At 40.2% G+C, this 16,291-nt stretch overlaps 1 protein-coding gene across 1 annotated transcript in view; it reads left to right on the forward strand.

Moving 5' to 3' along the window:
- The window catches only part of UVRAG (UV radiation resistance associated), an 86,933-nt gene that overhangs the window by 22,302 nt on the left and 48,340 nt on the right, over window positions 1-16,291 (forward strand). Inside the window, exons 7-11 of the mRNA XM_058824768.1 lie at window positions 11,475-11,580; window positions 13,388-13,514; window positions 14,445-14,529; window positions 14,993-15,080; window positions 15,647-15,707. Coding sequence (XP_058680751.1) covers window positions 11,475-11,580; window positions 13,388-13,514; window positions 14,445-14,529; window positions 14,993-15,080; window positions 15,647-15,707 — 467 coding nt within the window. The remainder of the gene's footprint in view (window positions 1-11,474; window positions 11,581-13,387; window positions 13,515-14,444; window positions 14,530-14,992; window positions 15,081-15,646; window positions 15,708-16,291) is intronic.

The raw sequence follows: 16,291 nt of genomic DNA on the forward strand, positions 1-16,291 counted from the left end.
TGAATGACCAGTGCTGTTTTGAGCCCTGACTACTGGAGCCTCTCTGTTTTGGGGATGTGAGAGTCCAGGCTCAAGTATCTCACAGTGCCTAGGCATGCTGTTGAGTTTAATTTCTATTAAGTTTTTTCTCTGAGCTGAGTCATTCTCCTTTTCTATTTTGTCCCAAAAGGAACAGTGTTTTCCAAGCCTCAGAACCAGGCCTGCTGCTTATTGTGTTGTAGTGGATTCTGCATACCATATCAAGGGCTTTGCCTTGCATTGTTTAGTTCCAGAAGAAGTTAGAAGCTGTAATTTGTGACTCTGCCTAGGTGTCATCTTTGTCTGATTTCTCTGTAGTTAGGAAAGTTAATCAGGAACTAAGCAGAGTCATCTGTGTAGTTTAGAATCCTTTCTATTCCCTCTCACATTAACTCTGTTTGCATTTTCTATATTTTCTATACTGCTGCTTGGCTTTGATACCAAGCTGAAAAGCCTGGTGATGATGTTTGTTTAAAACAGTCTCTAGTCACTTTTTGTTAGGTGTCCTTTTTCTCCTACCAAGCAGTTTGGTTTGCCACCTCCTCCAGCAGTCCATGCTTAAATAGCCAGCCCATGAACTCTTCCCAAAGATAGCTTGTATGAGTGTGTTCCTCTTTGAACAAAAGAGAGAGATGGGCATAATTTGAGTTATGATTCATTAGATAGGATGTGTCTAATGTCTTGGGAGGTGTTTTGGTTTGAAAAGACAGGCGTCTGCTAAGGAAGGCAGGAGCCTCACTTGAAAAAGAAAATGCAAACCACCTCCCTCCAAATTATTAGAATTTTGAAATTAAGGGGATCTTAGGCAAAGATATGGGAGTAGAATAACAGTTATTTATTAGGAAAAAAATTTAAAATAAAAAAAAAAATGCAGTAATACAAAACAACACTGACAGAGTCCGAATACAACCTGACACACTGTGGGTCAGAGTGTTGGTTGCAGTCTGATTAAATGGTGGCTGCAGTGCTCCTGGAGTGTCAGGTGTGGTTCTGTTGGAGCAGTGATCCTGTGGAAGGGTGTAGTTTTCCTCTGAAGGTCCAGTGGTGGTGTAGATGGGCCTTGTCTTCCTCTGGGAATCCAGTGGAAAAAGGTTGCTTGTGGTATTCCAAGTCTCAGATTATATCCAGGAGGGAATGCTTGGCTCCTCCTCCTGGGCAGAGCATCTCACAATGGATGATGTAATTTTTTCAGCCATGCAGTGACACTCAATGGCCCATCAACAGAAGATATTTCCCAGAGGGAGGATTGGTAGTGGAAGAGATAAAGAAATACTGCCCCACCTGTTTTTAACAGGTGGCCCAATTAACAGCAGAAACTGCCCCACATCTAGCAGATGGCAGTAGAATACACACCCCCAGCCACATCTTGCATTTGCAACTTAAGACAGGAGGAAATGAGCTGCTCTCTTCCTTCTTCTGTCCATTGGCTGTAAGGAGAATACTGAGGTGTCCACACCATAAAGATTTGCATCTGGTCACATAAATCCCATGTTTTGAAGAGTTTCTCATTATAAGATATTTGTTTGTAATAAAAATTCACAGGCTGCACATGTGGTTTCCTAATGCTTTCACAATAAATGTGGATATTAAGAACAGCTTGTACTGGCTTTATTTAAACTTTACAAAAGGAAGCAAATCTTGGTGACAGTGGCATCTGAGTCCCAGTTGTGGTGATACTATGTTGCCAGATGTGGCAAAGCCACTGATAGCCAAAATGGAGAGAACTGGTTCTAGCTCATCCCCTAACTCTTGGCTGCACTGTGAGAACTTCTGTGATTGATCTGTGTTTCAGAACTGCTTTTGGGGGAAGATGTGATGTAGTTTTTTTCCTCAGAAGTGAATAGTTCAAATTTATGAAGCTTGTGAATTGACCTTAATGAAAAGTGTATGCTTGCCTCAAATTGATTAATAAAATTAATTGGGAATGACAGAGTGTGTGAACAATAGAAATTTTTTTGTGCATTGGATTAAAGTAGTGCTTGTGTTCAGATGCTGAGTTACATGGATTTATAAGTCAGTTAAACAAGAAGAAAAAGTGAAATGTTCAGCCAACTCCTCTTTACACAAAGAACATTTCAGCACCTCTGCAGCTCATGACCCTTCTTGTTCTGGGACCAGGGACAATATCCTCAGGCAAACATGGTGCTGCTTGGAAGTTGTTTGCCATAAGAAAGTGACAAATGTTCTTCCAGCCATTTGCTTTAAAAGGACTAACTAACAAGAATTCACCACATCAACTGGAAAGCTCGAATTCTGAGGTTTTTGTTTCTTGTCATGTTTCCTGAAAAAAGATAATTTAAAGACTTTCTAAACATTATGTTGCTGATAGTAATAGGTTATACAGTACGAACTTTCACACAGCACTCAGGATGGGCCAAATTCATCTGAGGTCATGTTCTGGACATGTCTCAATAATCAAGTTCTGAGCACGTTTGCAGCACTAATGGGAATAGGTTTAAATTTAGGATTCTCTTGGTTTTCTAGCCTTTCTTTTCCTAAAGCTTTGAAAAATAGACATTTAGTGTGGGATCTCAGCACCTCAGGATGGAGGTCCAGAGAGGCCGAGACCACCCTTGGGGGGCTTGGGAATCCTGGAATGTTGCCAGAGGTGTCTGGTGGCTGGACTTTGATCCTACACAGGAGATGAGACCTGTATGAGTACTGGGAGGAATTCACTGGGTGAATGGTGAAGGGATAAGTTAGTTAAAGTGTAAAACACAGGGTTTAGGATTTTGGTACAGGGGGGTCTAAAGAAGTAAGATGGAGGAATTGGGGCATGTCCTGTCCTTCTTCTTCTTCTTCTTGGCCTCCATCTTCTGTGGTGGTGGTGGCACTTTGGGATTGGTTATTACTAAAAGTGCACCGGTTAATAAGGGTAGAAGGTATTGGGGAGAAATGATAAATATTGTACACGTAACTTCAGGTATAAAGATAAGTGACCGCCCCGGGGGCTCGCAGTGTGCCCATGGCTGGCTTGCTGTGCAGACCTCTGTCGGGCTGAAAGAAAATCTTTTAGATAAACAATTAATAAACACCAAGACCGAGACAAGATCAGAAGTCTCTCCTCGTCCTTTGAAGCGTCGGCTCTTCAAGGCCATCCCTGGGCCTTTCCAGGCCACCTAAACAGCACAGAAAACCTTACAATTTAGTATTAAGTGGTGTTGGGAAGATGAGATCACTAAAGAAAGGGCTTAAAATGTTATGTAATAAAATTTTACTTCAATGTCTAAATACAAAAATTAATATAGTGTATTCTGCAACTGCTTTTTTGTTTTGTTGTGACATAAAGCAATTGATTTGTGTCTCTAAGTATGTGACTGCCTGAAATCCTCCCATATTCTTCCTGAAGACAAAGAGGACTCTAAGAACTAGTGAAAATCTGCCCCTTTGAAGTTTTGCTTCCAGCAGTTTTTATTACTCCATTCAAAACTGCTGTCTCTATGGCTTAAGTGTTCTTCAGCAGATATCATGGTGTGTTTGTGGTGGTTAGTCAGCCACTTTGTGCAGATTGAAGACATTTTGGTTGTGTTTTTGCTTTAAAACAGTGTTCTTTTACAACAAAACCACCAACAGAATCTGACATTGGCATCATTTGAGTGCTGGGCTGGGTAAAAGGGCTCGCTCCAGGCAGCTGCTTAATATTAGTGTCTAATCTGGCAGAATTTGATTTGAATGATACTTCTGGGGATTTATCTCTTACAGGGCAGGGGTATGCTTCAAGTGACAGAGTTTGCTTCAGGGTTTGCCATCTGTAATATAACTGTTCATTTAAAGAAGAGTGCATGTCTCATCACTGAAGAGATATTATTTAAGAATACAAATATTGGTAGTGTTTATCTGTGATCTGAAACTGAGATGTTCATAAAATCACCTTCTAGTGACCGTGGCTAAAACATGTTGATGTGATAGAAAATTAGCTTTTGTTTAGCTCTGCTTAATTTAGGGAAGATGGTTTTAAACATCTATTTTGCTTTTGTTTAAATTCTTCCATCTTTATTAACAGTTTTATTGAACAAACAGAACTTGATCTTTGAAACTAGAAATTAAGACAAAATATATGGTCAATGTAGGCTGCTGTGGAGCTGAAAAACTTATTAGTAGCTCCTCAGTGTAGTTTCTCTGAGACTACAGTCCCTGAGTTTGCATATGCCAAATCTACATGTAATAGCTTTGTGCAGCTATTTTTAACACATGGAAATAATGCTGAAAGTGAAACTTTTTCATAAGCTCTGAGTAGGGAATGGTAGAGCAGCACAAGGGCTCTGTGGGCTTAGGCTGCTCAGTGCTGAGTTGTGTCTCAGGTACATTGACTTGTCTTGTGTTAACCAGCCCATCTTGAACAGAGTCAGTGTCCTGTCTGCCAGGAGCTCAGCCAGACTTTGCTATTGTAAGCTTTATTTAAGTAGCAGTTCCAGACTTTAGGCTTCCACTTGTTTAGTGGGTGAAAAGGAGGGAAGGCAGGAAGAAGACTTGTTCTCATCACTGGCTGTGGTGTTGAAAGAGTTGCACAGCATCTGATAAATCCTGATGTGAGCCATGCAAAGCTGTACTGCCTTTTGAACTTCCTTGAAGTTCCTCTACTTCTGTCTTCACCTCCATGAAAGAAGTGAACCCAATGGAGCTAGGAAGTAGATGGGACTACATGGAAAAAGAGTTGCTTTTTGCCACCCTATTCTTTGTGGCATGCTGGTACCTGCATAGAGATAATAAAACATCTAGTTAAATTTTAGAAGATGCACTGATAATTAAGCCTCCTGTTTCTGGCTTTTGTCTTTGCTGTCCTTTACTCAGAGAAGAGTCCCAACTCAGCTGTGACCAAAACCTCTCTAAACATTGGAGTTACGGATCTTCACATGGTGGAACAGTCACCATCTTTTTGTAGCATGTGAATGGCTCAGGAAAGGTGATCACTAATAAATAACCTGACACTCTTGCAGTGCCTTGCCCTAGCTTTTTCTGAGAGTATCTTGGCAATCACATTGCAGACTTTTGGACTTCAGTGTTGCTACTGCTGCTGCCATCATCTTCTGCTAGTGGATGCAGAAATACACCATCTTAAGTGTGAAAAAGGTTGTAGGATTCCTCTTACTTGCTCTTAAATCACCAAGTTCCTCTGCTAAAACATCCCTTTGCTAGTGATAAGCATCAGGGGGATTTTGTGATGGCCAGGTTTGTTTCTAAACAGGAAAGATTTGCACCTGGAAGACTTGGTACTTTGTACCTAATAGGCAGCCAAGACCAGGCAGGCATCTCCCCTTGGCTTTGGACAGGCAAATCCAGGAGGCCTAAGGCCAAGATGAATAACTAGGAGCTGGAATCAGACCTCTAGAGTGCCTCTGTATGCTTAATTAAGCAGTACTGAAATGGATGAACAGTTTAACAAGTGTGATTCTTCTTGGCCTGAAAACTTAGTGGGTTGGAATTGTGCTGTGGGGGCTTCCTGAAAAGTAGCAATGGAGATAAACACTCGGATCTGATTTTTTTTTTCTATCTTGATAGGTTCCTTAGGGATTTTTATTGGTGGTATCAGACTTCTGGACAAGTGTCTTCCCATGCATTTTACCTCTGTGGTGCTGAGCTGTATGGGAACTGAGACTGTTCAGTCATTAGAACAGTAAACTTACAAGCCTGCCTTTTGCCAAAATCTGTAGCAGAGAGTAGCATGGGTCATAGCAAGTTGAAACAGTCCATGAAGCATAAGAGCAGCACATGTTTAAGTCTGCTGCTGCTCTGATCTTCAATTTTCCTAATAAGCCATATGCAATAAGCTACCCCTGCAGTGGCCACATTTTTTAGCTTTGATATATTGCTAGCTCTTGGTCAAATTTTGTTTCAAAGCACTTTTGAGAGGAATTACACAAAGCTGTGCAGGGCTTAAAAAAGTAGCTTTATTCTGCCTCTTTATTTGTGACAATGTGTAAAAGATGGTATTAATGAAGCAATACTAAGAAGTCAGAACCCAGTCCTTTTTCTGGCTCTGGATGAAAACCAGCATGTTGTAGAATTGTTCAATAGTTTGGGTTCAGAGGAGCCTTTAAAGATCATCTTGCCTGCCTGCCATGGCAGACCAGGTGGCTCCAAGTCCCATCCAACCTGGCCTTGAACACTTCCAGGGATGGGGCACCTACTATCACCTTGTGCCAGTGTTTCACCATCCTCATTGCAGAAAATGTCTTCTTTATCTTTAATCTAAATAGCAAAGTGTCACCAAAGGAGAATCTAAGTATTTACTGATGGATACCTGAAAGTTTTAAAGAAGGAGAACTGTGTGAACATCAGGACTGTTTATTTTTTTACACCTTTGTCCTGGATGTGGCCATGGGAATGGTGCTTTGAGTTGCTTTCTCTCTCAGCCTGGGCAATGATTTTGGTGAATGCAATCGTGTCTCTAAAATCCTCAGAACTATCCAACCACACCAGGGAAAGTCAAGGCAAAATTTTGATTGAGAACAAATTAAACAGGTTAAGGATCTTGTCGTGGGTAAAATGCTCTAATAAATTTGCTCATTAAAGCAGGGCAAGACAGGAATTGCACAAATGTCCAGGAAGCTGCAGAACTCTCAGGAAAGCATTATGACCATCCCTGTTAGGTGGGAGTTTTCACTACTATAGCTGCAGAATTCTGCTTCCCTTGGAAGAAGACTCAGATTTGAATTTGGAGGTGGCTTCCAGGAGGAGAGTGCAGCAGTTATGCAGCTTTGAAAGATGTGTCACCTGAATATTGGCTGGTGTTTCACCTCCTTCTCCATTCCATAAGCCTGTGCTCTGCTGTCACAAGCACTTTATCAGTTGTGTGGCCTTGAGTGGAAGAACACAATCAAGTGGAGAGCACCTGGTCTCTTTTTGGGTGGAGCCTGGAACACATTCAGTCTGCATTTGTACAGCTTCCTTTTCAGTTGTTCGGTGAATCCCAGTCTTAGGCTTGCTCACTGTGTCAGAGTGAGAGTTGAAACTTCTGTGAAGGTTTGTAAGGAAATGCCTGTTGAGTTATTCTGGTGTTACTGTCCACCTGGCAGGAGTCATCTTGACGTGTTTATGCACTTTAGAAATTTGATTTGCACCTAATTTACCTTTTTGACTAAATACAGTGTCTTGAATATGATTGTGTGCCCTGACAGCAAGGTTTCTGTAATCACAAACTGAGAAAGAGAAAAAAGAAGCTTCCTTTGTAATTTGCCACATTTGTTTTTTGAATTATAAAAACTAACCCATAAATCCATGCACTTAATTGGAGTTAAATCTGTGAATTGGAACTAGAGACATCTCACATTTGTTGCTTAATTTATCAAAAAACCTGAGTTTCACTTTAAGGCTCTCCTCTTCAATTCATGCCCTGTGAGTATTGAAGGTGATCTGTATCCTAGCTAACTTCCTTAAGTATTCCTCAAACTGGAGGCTGGAACCTGCCCATTTGAAAGATGTGTTTTTTCCTTTTCTTCTCTGTTTCCAAATAGCTCAAAGCATTTGCTGTTGCAGACCACAAATCGACATGGAGTTGATTATTTTAAAGCTTAATTTGAGTCTTAAATGTGTAAGGCTTAAATGTAGACTCTCCAGTGTAAACATAAGGCATGCATGTAAGTGATTTACATTTGTAGGACTCAGAACTGTTTGAGTGAATGATGGAAAGTTATCTGTACTGCATCACTCACTTGTGTGACTGTGAGAAATCATACTTGCTTTCAAAAACTTTAAAAGGTTTATTAAAACCTTATCAAAAATACAACAGAAGATTGAATTGTGAAAATATAATGGTACCAGGAGCAGAGGATCTCTCCCACCATGAGCTCACCCACACAATGGAGGTTTCACCTTTTAACCCTTTAGCCCCTCCCAAAGTTCTGTCCATGGACTCCTTCTTTGCTGTCCAGTGGTGGAGTTCACTTCCTCAAATCTGGATTGGAGGTCAGGTGCTGCCATAGTAACAAGCTGACCATCCCAAATGTCCCAAACCCAGGCCACCCCCAATAATAACACAAGGGGAGGTAAAACATAACTATAAATCTATAAAACTTCTCTTAACATATAGACATGATATTTGCCTTTTAATGGTGAGAGTCAACCATCACATTACTCATCTATCACATGAGTTTCTTACAGCATTGGCTCTTGTAGGGGTTTGATGTCACAAATTATTAAGTCAGACTTGTATTTTATTGTTTTCTTACTCCCTACTGTCTTTTCTTGCCCTACATCTGCTTTTGATAAATTGTAGGTATAGGTATCTTAAGAAATTGGAAAGGGAGTATATGATTATAAATTAGGAATTTTTTCTTGTGGGGAAGCAGATGTAGCAAATGATGGTTTAAGAGGTTATGAAAAAAATCTTACAGCTGGCTGGCACCAAGTAGGGATGCAGCTTTAGTGTTAGTGTTAGCTTACAACACAGGGATTGCACTTTTAATGTATCCAACTGTTTTCTAAACTGTTCAAAGGAAGGGAGAGTGTTTTGTGTCTTCCTTATCTCTCCCATCTCAGAAAGCTGGTGCTGTAGGAATGGAGGTAGAACAGCAGCCTTGTGGATCTCCACCTTCAATCAGTCAGGATGCTCAAGAATTGAAATGTCTGCTTTGCTTTCTGGTCTTTCCCAGGCAGCAGCATGGACCTGGCCTGATGTTGGACAATTGCAGAGTAGCTCTCAGGGCCCCAAGCAACAGCAGTAAATCTGTCAGTTAGCACGTTCCAGTTGCTCTGCTCCTGGCTGACAATGGCTGTGAGCTGCTGCAGACACTGAGTGACAACACTGTTGGCTGAACTATCCCTTTCAAAAGGCTGGAGTTTCTGCTGTAACTGGCTTGGCTTTCCCAATTGCTGGAGGAAATTTGGTAGCAGGCCAGTGGCCTCTTCAAGTCCTCAATTAGCTTTTAAAGTGCTATGGAAGTGCTCTTTTTAATAAAGTACTTTAAAAAATGAAGTCTTGGGCAACGTAGGAAGAATCCCAGGTTGGCTGATGGCGTGTAGGTGATGTAATCAATTGACTTATGGTTGACAGTTATTAAACCAAGCAGGATTGTGCTCAAAGCACAGCTTGTGCTGACTAAGCTGTAGCCTTGGACCTGCATTTAGCCTAGAAATGGAAACAAGATGTGGTCAGTCAGGGTTGAAGTTTCTCCCTGTTTATTCTGTAAACGTTTTAATCCAGATTTATGGCCTCAGCTTGCTGGTCTCCATTGTGCAATCATAATTGCTTCCACCTAAGTCTGCTTGTGCTGAAGTGATACACAAAATTTCCATGTTGCTATTCTTAATAGCTTAGTTTGTATTCCCCTTGTTGGATGACCAAAGATTTCCATGTAGAGGCTTTTTTTTTTTTTGGCTGAGAAAAAAATTCTGTTGATGGTTGCTGCTTTTGTGACATGAAGTCCCTAAAATTTTAATCTTGTAAGATTTAACTTTGGATGTGGTCATGTTACCATTTTGAAGTTCTTGGAACAACAGTGGATGTACTGGGATTGAGTCAACCAATATCAGTAATTTTTGTGTCTTGCAGTGTAAATGGCCCTATTTGGCATCAAGGCAGCAAAGTTTAACTGTGCAAGGAATGAGTGGATGATGCTTGGCTTAAAAAGAAATACATTTCTTATTAAAACCAGATTTTATTGCTGAATTATTTTCTATAGCAGTTTTTATATGTCTAATTTATATTTAGATACTGATTCACCAGTTGAACAAGTATTTGACTATATGTATTGTTTTGAGAAGTCAGTCTGTGTAGATGTTTGTTCCTTGTCCTTTGAGCATGCATAGGAGAACTTAGTTACTACACAACTGGTAGGTTGTTAATGAGTGTTGATCAAATCACTGTGAGGAACTCACATGGCAAATGACCTTTCTAATAATTTCTCCATTATGTAAGTACTCTTTCAATGAGTAGAACACATTCCAGGAGGTTTTGCTGCCTAAATGGAGTGCTGTGAAAACTTGTAAGACTATCTCATGATCACCTAATGGACTAAATCAAGAATGTTCTTCCAGTGTTAAACTGCATAAAGAAGAAGGGGAAATGTCATTCAATTATTACTCTTTACCAAAAAGTTTTATCTTGGGTAAGGCTTTCTTGTATGTAAAAGGAAAAACTCCAGACTTTTGGAAAGAGACAAATTGGGAAGTGTGGAAGTGGAAAACATGGCAGCAGAGCTCTGAGTGATGTTCAGGATGGTCAGCAAACCTTGGCTTTGACCTGTGTAACCACATGATCCATAGCCAACAGCCTTGGGATGCATTCACAGAGATGGGAGGTGTAAGGAGTAGTTCCCAGTAGGATCAGGGAGTCCAGGAGGTCTCAGTTCTACATGAGGTGTGTTTAGACCGAGCCCTTGGGTGATGCAGGACTGTTGGTCTGAGCAGTCTTAGCCCCCTCCCACCCCCTCAGCAGCCAGCAGAGCAGTGTTTCCTCATATGGGATGGCCCCTGGCCAGCTCTGTGACTGCTGGTGCTGTAAGCAGTTTGAGAAACTCAAGGGAAACCAAAGCAATTACTTAGATTTTTGCTTTAAATTATGCTATTATGGTGTTTAGGAGAAGCAGCAGTGTGAAGGATCTAAAGGCATCTGGTGACTTAAGTGTTTTCATTTAGAACTGTAACATGTAAAAGTTCTAAATCACAAGACCTTGTTTATTAATATTGCTAGTACTGTTTGTTTCCATGTAAAACTCCCCTTTTTGTAATAAATACAATAATTTCTACTCTGTGTTAATTTTAAGAAAGATGTTAATGTCTCTCTTAGACCTGTTTTTGCCATCTTTTTCCTCTGCCTGTTTTTTTTCCCCCTAATAAATATGGTAAATAATTGGTTTTCTCTCTTCACCTGGAAGCCAAGGCTAACAATCAGTAACATGTCATCATAATCTTTTATTGATTCAATTAAGAAACCTATGTTTTTGCTACAGGAGGACCCATAGTATAGTGGGAGATACTGAAGAGTGTTTGATGTTCTTGGCTGGGGGAGCTGTGTGTTAGCTAAAGGATACTGGCACTTTTTCTAAGGCTGGCCTGTGTTCACAATGCTTGTGTGTATCTATATTTCACGTTAATGGTAATTTAGCTAAAGTGAGGTACCTGTAATTGCCTGCTCTCTCACCTGCAGCCTGATCTATCTGTTGAAGTGAAAAATTGAAGAGATTTTGGTACTGGATTGAATTTAAGGACTTGCCTGTTTTCTTCATAAACTATGCAGGTTGTCATAGAATGGTTTGGGGTTGTGGGAGCTTAAAGCTCATCCAGTTCCAGCACCTTGCACCAGCCACAGCTTCTCTGGGCAGCCTGTGCCAGGGCCTCACCACTCTCACAGGGAGCAATTTCTGCCCAATGCCCCATCTAACCCTGCCTTCCTTGTGCTTCCTGATGTGGTATTTTGAAATGGAAGCTGACAGTCTGAGTTTGCATTCCTGTTGCTGGTCTTGAGGTGTTTCCACATGTGGGGAACCTTTATCACAGCTGTAACTTTTTCCTTGCAGGCTCCACAGAGCTCAGTGTGCAATTAAACAGACTCAGGTAACTGTTCAGAAAATAGGAAGGGAGATTGAAGAAAAGCTGAGATGTACATCTACAAGGAATGAGCTGGTATGTTTGATTTATTAAAACCTTATTTATGGGCTTGCTGAAGCATCTGACTGATGTCTTGACTGTAAGCTTTTTTTTTTTTACACTTGTACCTGGAATCTTTCTTTACACCTGTCATTTAAAATGGGAATTCATTTGAGAGCTGTGTAATATCATCAGTTGGAGTCGTGAGTTACTCAGATGGATTGATAAATCAGTTATCCTGTTTGTACTTTTGTTTTGTACAATCATGCTATCAAAGCATAAACATTGTACAAAAGAGGTCTTTCAGGAAAAACAAACTTCTAATGATTTATATGAAACTTGACAGGAACCTGTGGTGGATTTAGAGTGAGGTGAGTCTATTGGCTGTATCTTCTTGCACCCTGACTCCCTTTGGATGAACAGAGTTCATGCAATTGCTGTCATTCAAGTGACATACTCATTTTAAACAGAAATTATACTAGATCTTACAATGGCTTTTGACATTTGGTTTTGCCTGGTCTCCTCTCCTCCCCTCCCCAGAGAAGTCTGTTGACATTAGTTCCTGCTTTCTGCCCAGGAAAGCTGGTCTTGGTTCAAAGATGCGTTGACAGAACAGGAGTGGTTTGTGGTGCCTTTGTTATGCTGGTACTCAGTGGTGTGTGTTTGGTGCCTTGTAAAGGACACATTTGCAGTGTGATGTTAATTTATTGCTGTAAAGCAGATCCTGAGTTGAGAGTACTCAGCTAAGTTCCAAAAATGTCAGACTGGTTCAAGGATTTGACAAAATGGGAAAAATGGGAGATTGTTTACCCTCTGTAATTACAGGGGTTACATTGTAGATGAAGAGGTCACCTTCCATACAGGGCAATTTGTGAATCATTCCAACCCAGAGCTTCTTTGCCTTCTGGTATCTTGACTGTTTAACCATTACCTTTTCAGTTATGGATATGTTTGTTCCTCCTTACAAAGGCTTTTAATTTTTAAATATCTGAGAGCAAAACTATATCAAACAATACTAGTATGTTTTTGGCTGGAAGGAACCTTAAAGCTCATCCAGCTCCAAACCCCTGCCATAGACAGGCACACCTTCCATTAGACAAGGCTGTTCCAAGCCCTGTCCAACCTAGCCTTGAACACTTCCAGGCACGGGGCAGCCACAGTTTCTGTTGGCAACCTGTCCCAGAGCCTCCTCACCCTCACAGCCAAGAATTTAATTCCCAACATCCCATCTAACACTACTCTCTGGCAGTGGGAAGCCATTTCCCCATGTCCTGTAATTTCAGGTCCTTGTCCAAACTCCCTCTCCAGCTCTCTTGGACAACTGGGGCGCTAAGGTCTCCCTGGAGCCTTTTCTGTTCTCCAGGCTGAACACTCTCTCAGCTTATTCTTTGTATCCTCTTATTCTCATCATCCTGAACTGGGAATTTATTCTAATAGTGCGGCTTGAATATCTTCAGCCTTTTTCCAGCTCCTGCCTTCACTTTGTATAGACTTCTTACTGCTCAACTTCCCTCTTGCTGGTGAGCCCTTTGCCAGGAATGAATGCTCATCCTGCTGCTAGTGCTGGTGCTGTCAGTTTTTATGTCCTGGTGAAGCACTGTTCTTAATTTTTGGTCTGGACTCAAGAGGATCAAGCACTGTGGCACACAGCAGCATTGTGTTCCTTCCAAAGCAGCAAAATTATTTGTCTTTGGGAATCTGTTGCCTGTGGTAATCTATGAATTCCATTCTTAGGCAGGTGCTAGTATTGTCCTGTTTTTTTCATTCTCTCCTACCACCTTTTTATAGAACTGTTTCTGTGCAGAGAAACTTTTTTTTTTTAAATCTGTATTTCTTCCCATAGAAAAAGGAGAGTGAATGTTTACAGTTGAAGATCCTGGTGCTGCGTAATGAACTGGAGCGACAGAAGAAGGCCCTTGGTCAAGAAGTAGCCTTGTTGCACAAGCAAAAAAGTACTTTGCTTGACAGAGGTAAGTGTGGAAACCTTAGCCTAGTTTATGACCAGAGTGAAAGTGCTGGTTTCTCTTCTGTTTTCATTGTCTGGCTGTAATGTGCTGCATGTGTTTTTTCTTTATCTGAAATTTGCAGCCATGTGTAATTTCTTCACTCTATATTATACTGAATTTTAGACAGCAGTTTCTGGTATCCTGTCTCTAAATAACTTCTTACTATGACACCTCTCCAAAGCAATCTTAAATCTGTATTTAATTGACATTTTTTGAGAACATCAGAAGAACTGCAGTATAGTACAGTAAACATTGCCATCATGAAGGAACTTCATGTCATGAGGGAAGTTGCTGTACCTGTGATTTGGATTCAGTTTTAAGTATTAGAAGACAAAAATCCCCTCTTAATATTTTATTATGTAAGTGACAGGTTAAATACTCTGTCATAAAAGTCTTCTTGGTATCATCCTTTACCAGGCAAGTCTCCTATAGTTAAATGTTGCATTACTGCCTCTTCAGAGCTCACCAAGACCAAACTATACACATACTTGATTTTGTTGCAGGAATTTTTGTTTTCAATACTTCGTTGAGTCTAAAATAATTAGTTACTACTAAAAAGGATGGTTTTTACCATGTACTTTATTCTTGCTGTGCAAGTATTGAGATCCCATAATTGGATTACTGCACTGTGTGATTGTAAGAGGAACAGGTATTAAAAGAAGATGAAATCTGATGGGTTGTGTTTGGCTGGGGAATGGTGTGTAGTGCATGAAGACAGGTGTTTCTCCTGTGCTGTCTGACATTCTCTAGTTTGGGAGCATAATATGGGAAATGGAAGGGTAAGAATAAGTGGAGTATTATTGCCAACATTTTGTCAGTATCTACTTTTAAAACTTTGGATAACTAAGAAAATATTTATACTATTTTTTTTTCCTCATTCTTCCTGTTGCTTAGAAAATGCATTTGGGACTGAATACCAGAAACTTGAAGAGCATAATGAATCTCTATATGAGTCAAGAAAGGAATGCACTGCTAAGAGGTAAAAGGACCTATGTTTGTTCTGTAACTGGAAAAAAAAAGATAAGCTTGAGAGCAAGCCATTGAAAATGGCACCAAATTCTTCTCATGTTGCCCTAAAACTTCTGTTAACATATCCCTGCTACAATTTGTAGATATCTAAAGTGATTACTAGTGGCAAGTCTAGAAGAGAAGAAAACTAATGCTTGGTTGTATGTGTAGACTCTGATAGTAATTTCAGATGTGTTTTAGTGTAACACAGCTTTGTAATACCTGATTCTTGTAGTCAAAATATGTCTGTAGTGTATGGTATGTATGAAAACAGAAATTAGCTTTGCGTGCTGTATTTTTTTTTGGGTGGATTTACATAACTTTTTGGAGGATAGGAGGTAATAACTGGAAAGCTGCAGAAGGGATATGACAGCTTGATACCTTTATTTGGAGCTTTTAAGAAAATAATAGTTTTGGAATCTCTTTCCCCAAAGAGAACAGTTTTTGAAGATAAATGCCCAGCAGACTATTCGATGCAAGCAGCTGCTGTCGGAGCTGTCCTACATCTACCCCATTGATTTGGTATGTTTTCAACATCCTGACAATCTGCTCAATGTGAAATGTAGTTCCTATTTATTGCACTGCAAACAAATATTATGCTTTACTTGTGACAGAATCTGCTCTTTGCTCATTCTGTTTATTTCAGTTTTTGCTTACATTTGGTCTTCAGATTACAAACTTTACAGGGAGGGAACTTAGGCCAGCACCTCTTACACAGTGTCCTCTATGAAAATAGAATAGCTATAATGTAATGGATGTTTTCCATTTTGCGTACCGTTCCATAAAGTAACCCTGACAGTAGGCTAGCTGAGTGCACAGAAAGATGTTAAATTGTTGAGATTAAAAATCTTCTATATAATGAATTAATATAAAGTTCTTCACTCTTTAAAAAAGTTGTATTTCTTTTCTGAACTGTGTGAGATATGGATTAAAATACTCTGTCAGTCACTCTAAGTTTAGTTGAATATTTAGGTTTTTTATTTTTATTTTATTGTTTGTTAGGCTGGTTGTCGTGTTGTATGCAGGTTTTGGTGTTCTGGATGTTATTGTTTCATGCTCACTTTCCACTCTTGATGTTAAATTTACAGAACAACCAAAAGGATTACTTTGTTTGTGGAGTCAAGCTTCCTAATTCTGAAGACTTTCAAGGTAGCTGCATATTCTTAATGTAGTTGTTACAGTTAACACTGCTTCTAAACTTTGTAAAATTAAGAAAACTGGTAGCAATAGTTTGGGGTCCAAATTTTTGACCAGAAAGATATAGACTAGGAAAAAACTGACAACTTATTTGTTGGTACTTCCTAGCTAAAGCAAAGGAGGTTCCTTTTGACCCTTAGTAAAGTACCTCTGTGTTCTAAGACTGCATATTGAAACACTGGAACAGGTTACTCAGAGGGGCAGTGAAATCTTCATTCTGGGGGATGCTCAAAACCCAGCTGGACACAGTCCTGGGAACAGCCTGCTCTGAGCCAGGGGTGAAATGCCTTCCAAACTCGGTGATTCTGGGAAATATTGGTGTCTGACCTAGAATTCCGTTGGGGCTACTTTTAGTCCATAGATCTCAGTGGGGCAGCAGGCATGAATCCCCATTTGGTTTGCTGTAGTTGCTGGTGAACTTGCCAAATAAATACCTTGCAAAAAAAGACTTTGAACATCTCTGACAGTATGGAGTACTTTACAAGTGACCTTCTACTTCAACTGTCAACCCTCATCCTATTCCAGAAACAAATATA

Source organism: Ammospiza caudacuta, chromosome 2 (assembly GCF_027887145.1).
Source record: "Ammospiza caudacuta isolate bAmmCau1 chromosome 2, bAmmCau1.pri, whole genome shotgun sequence".
NCBI classification, from domain to species: domain Eukaryota; kingdom Metazoa; phylum Chordata; class Aves; order Passeriformes; family Passerellidae; genus Ammospiza; species Ammospiza caudacuta.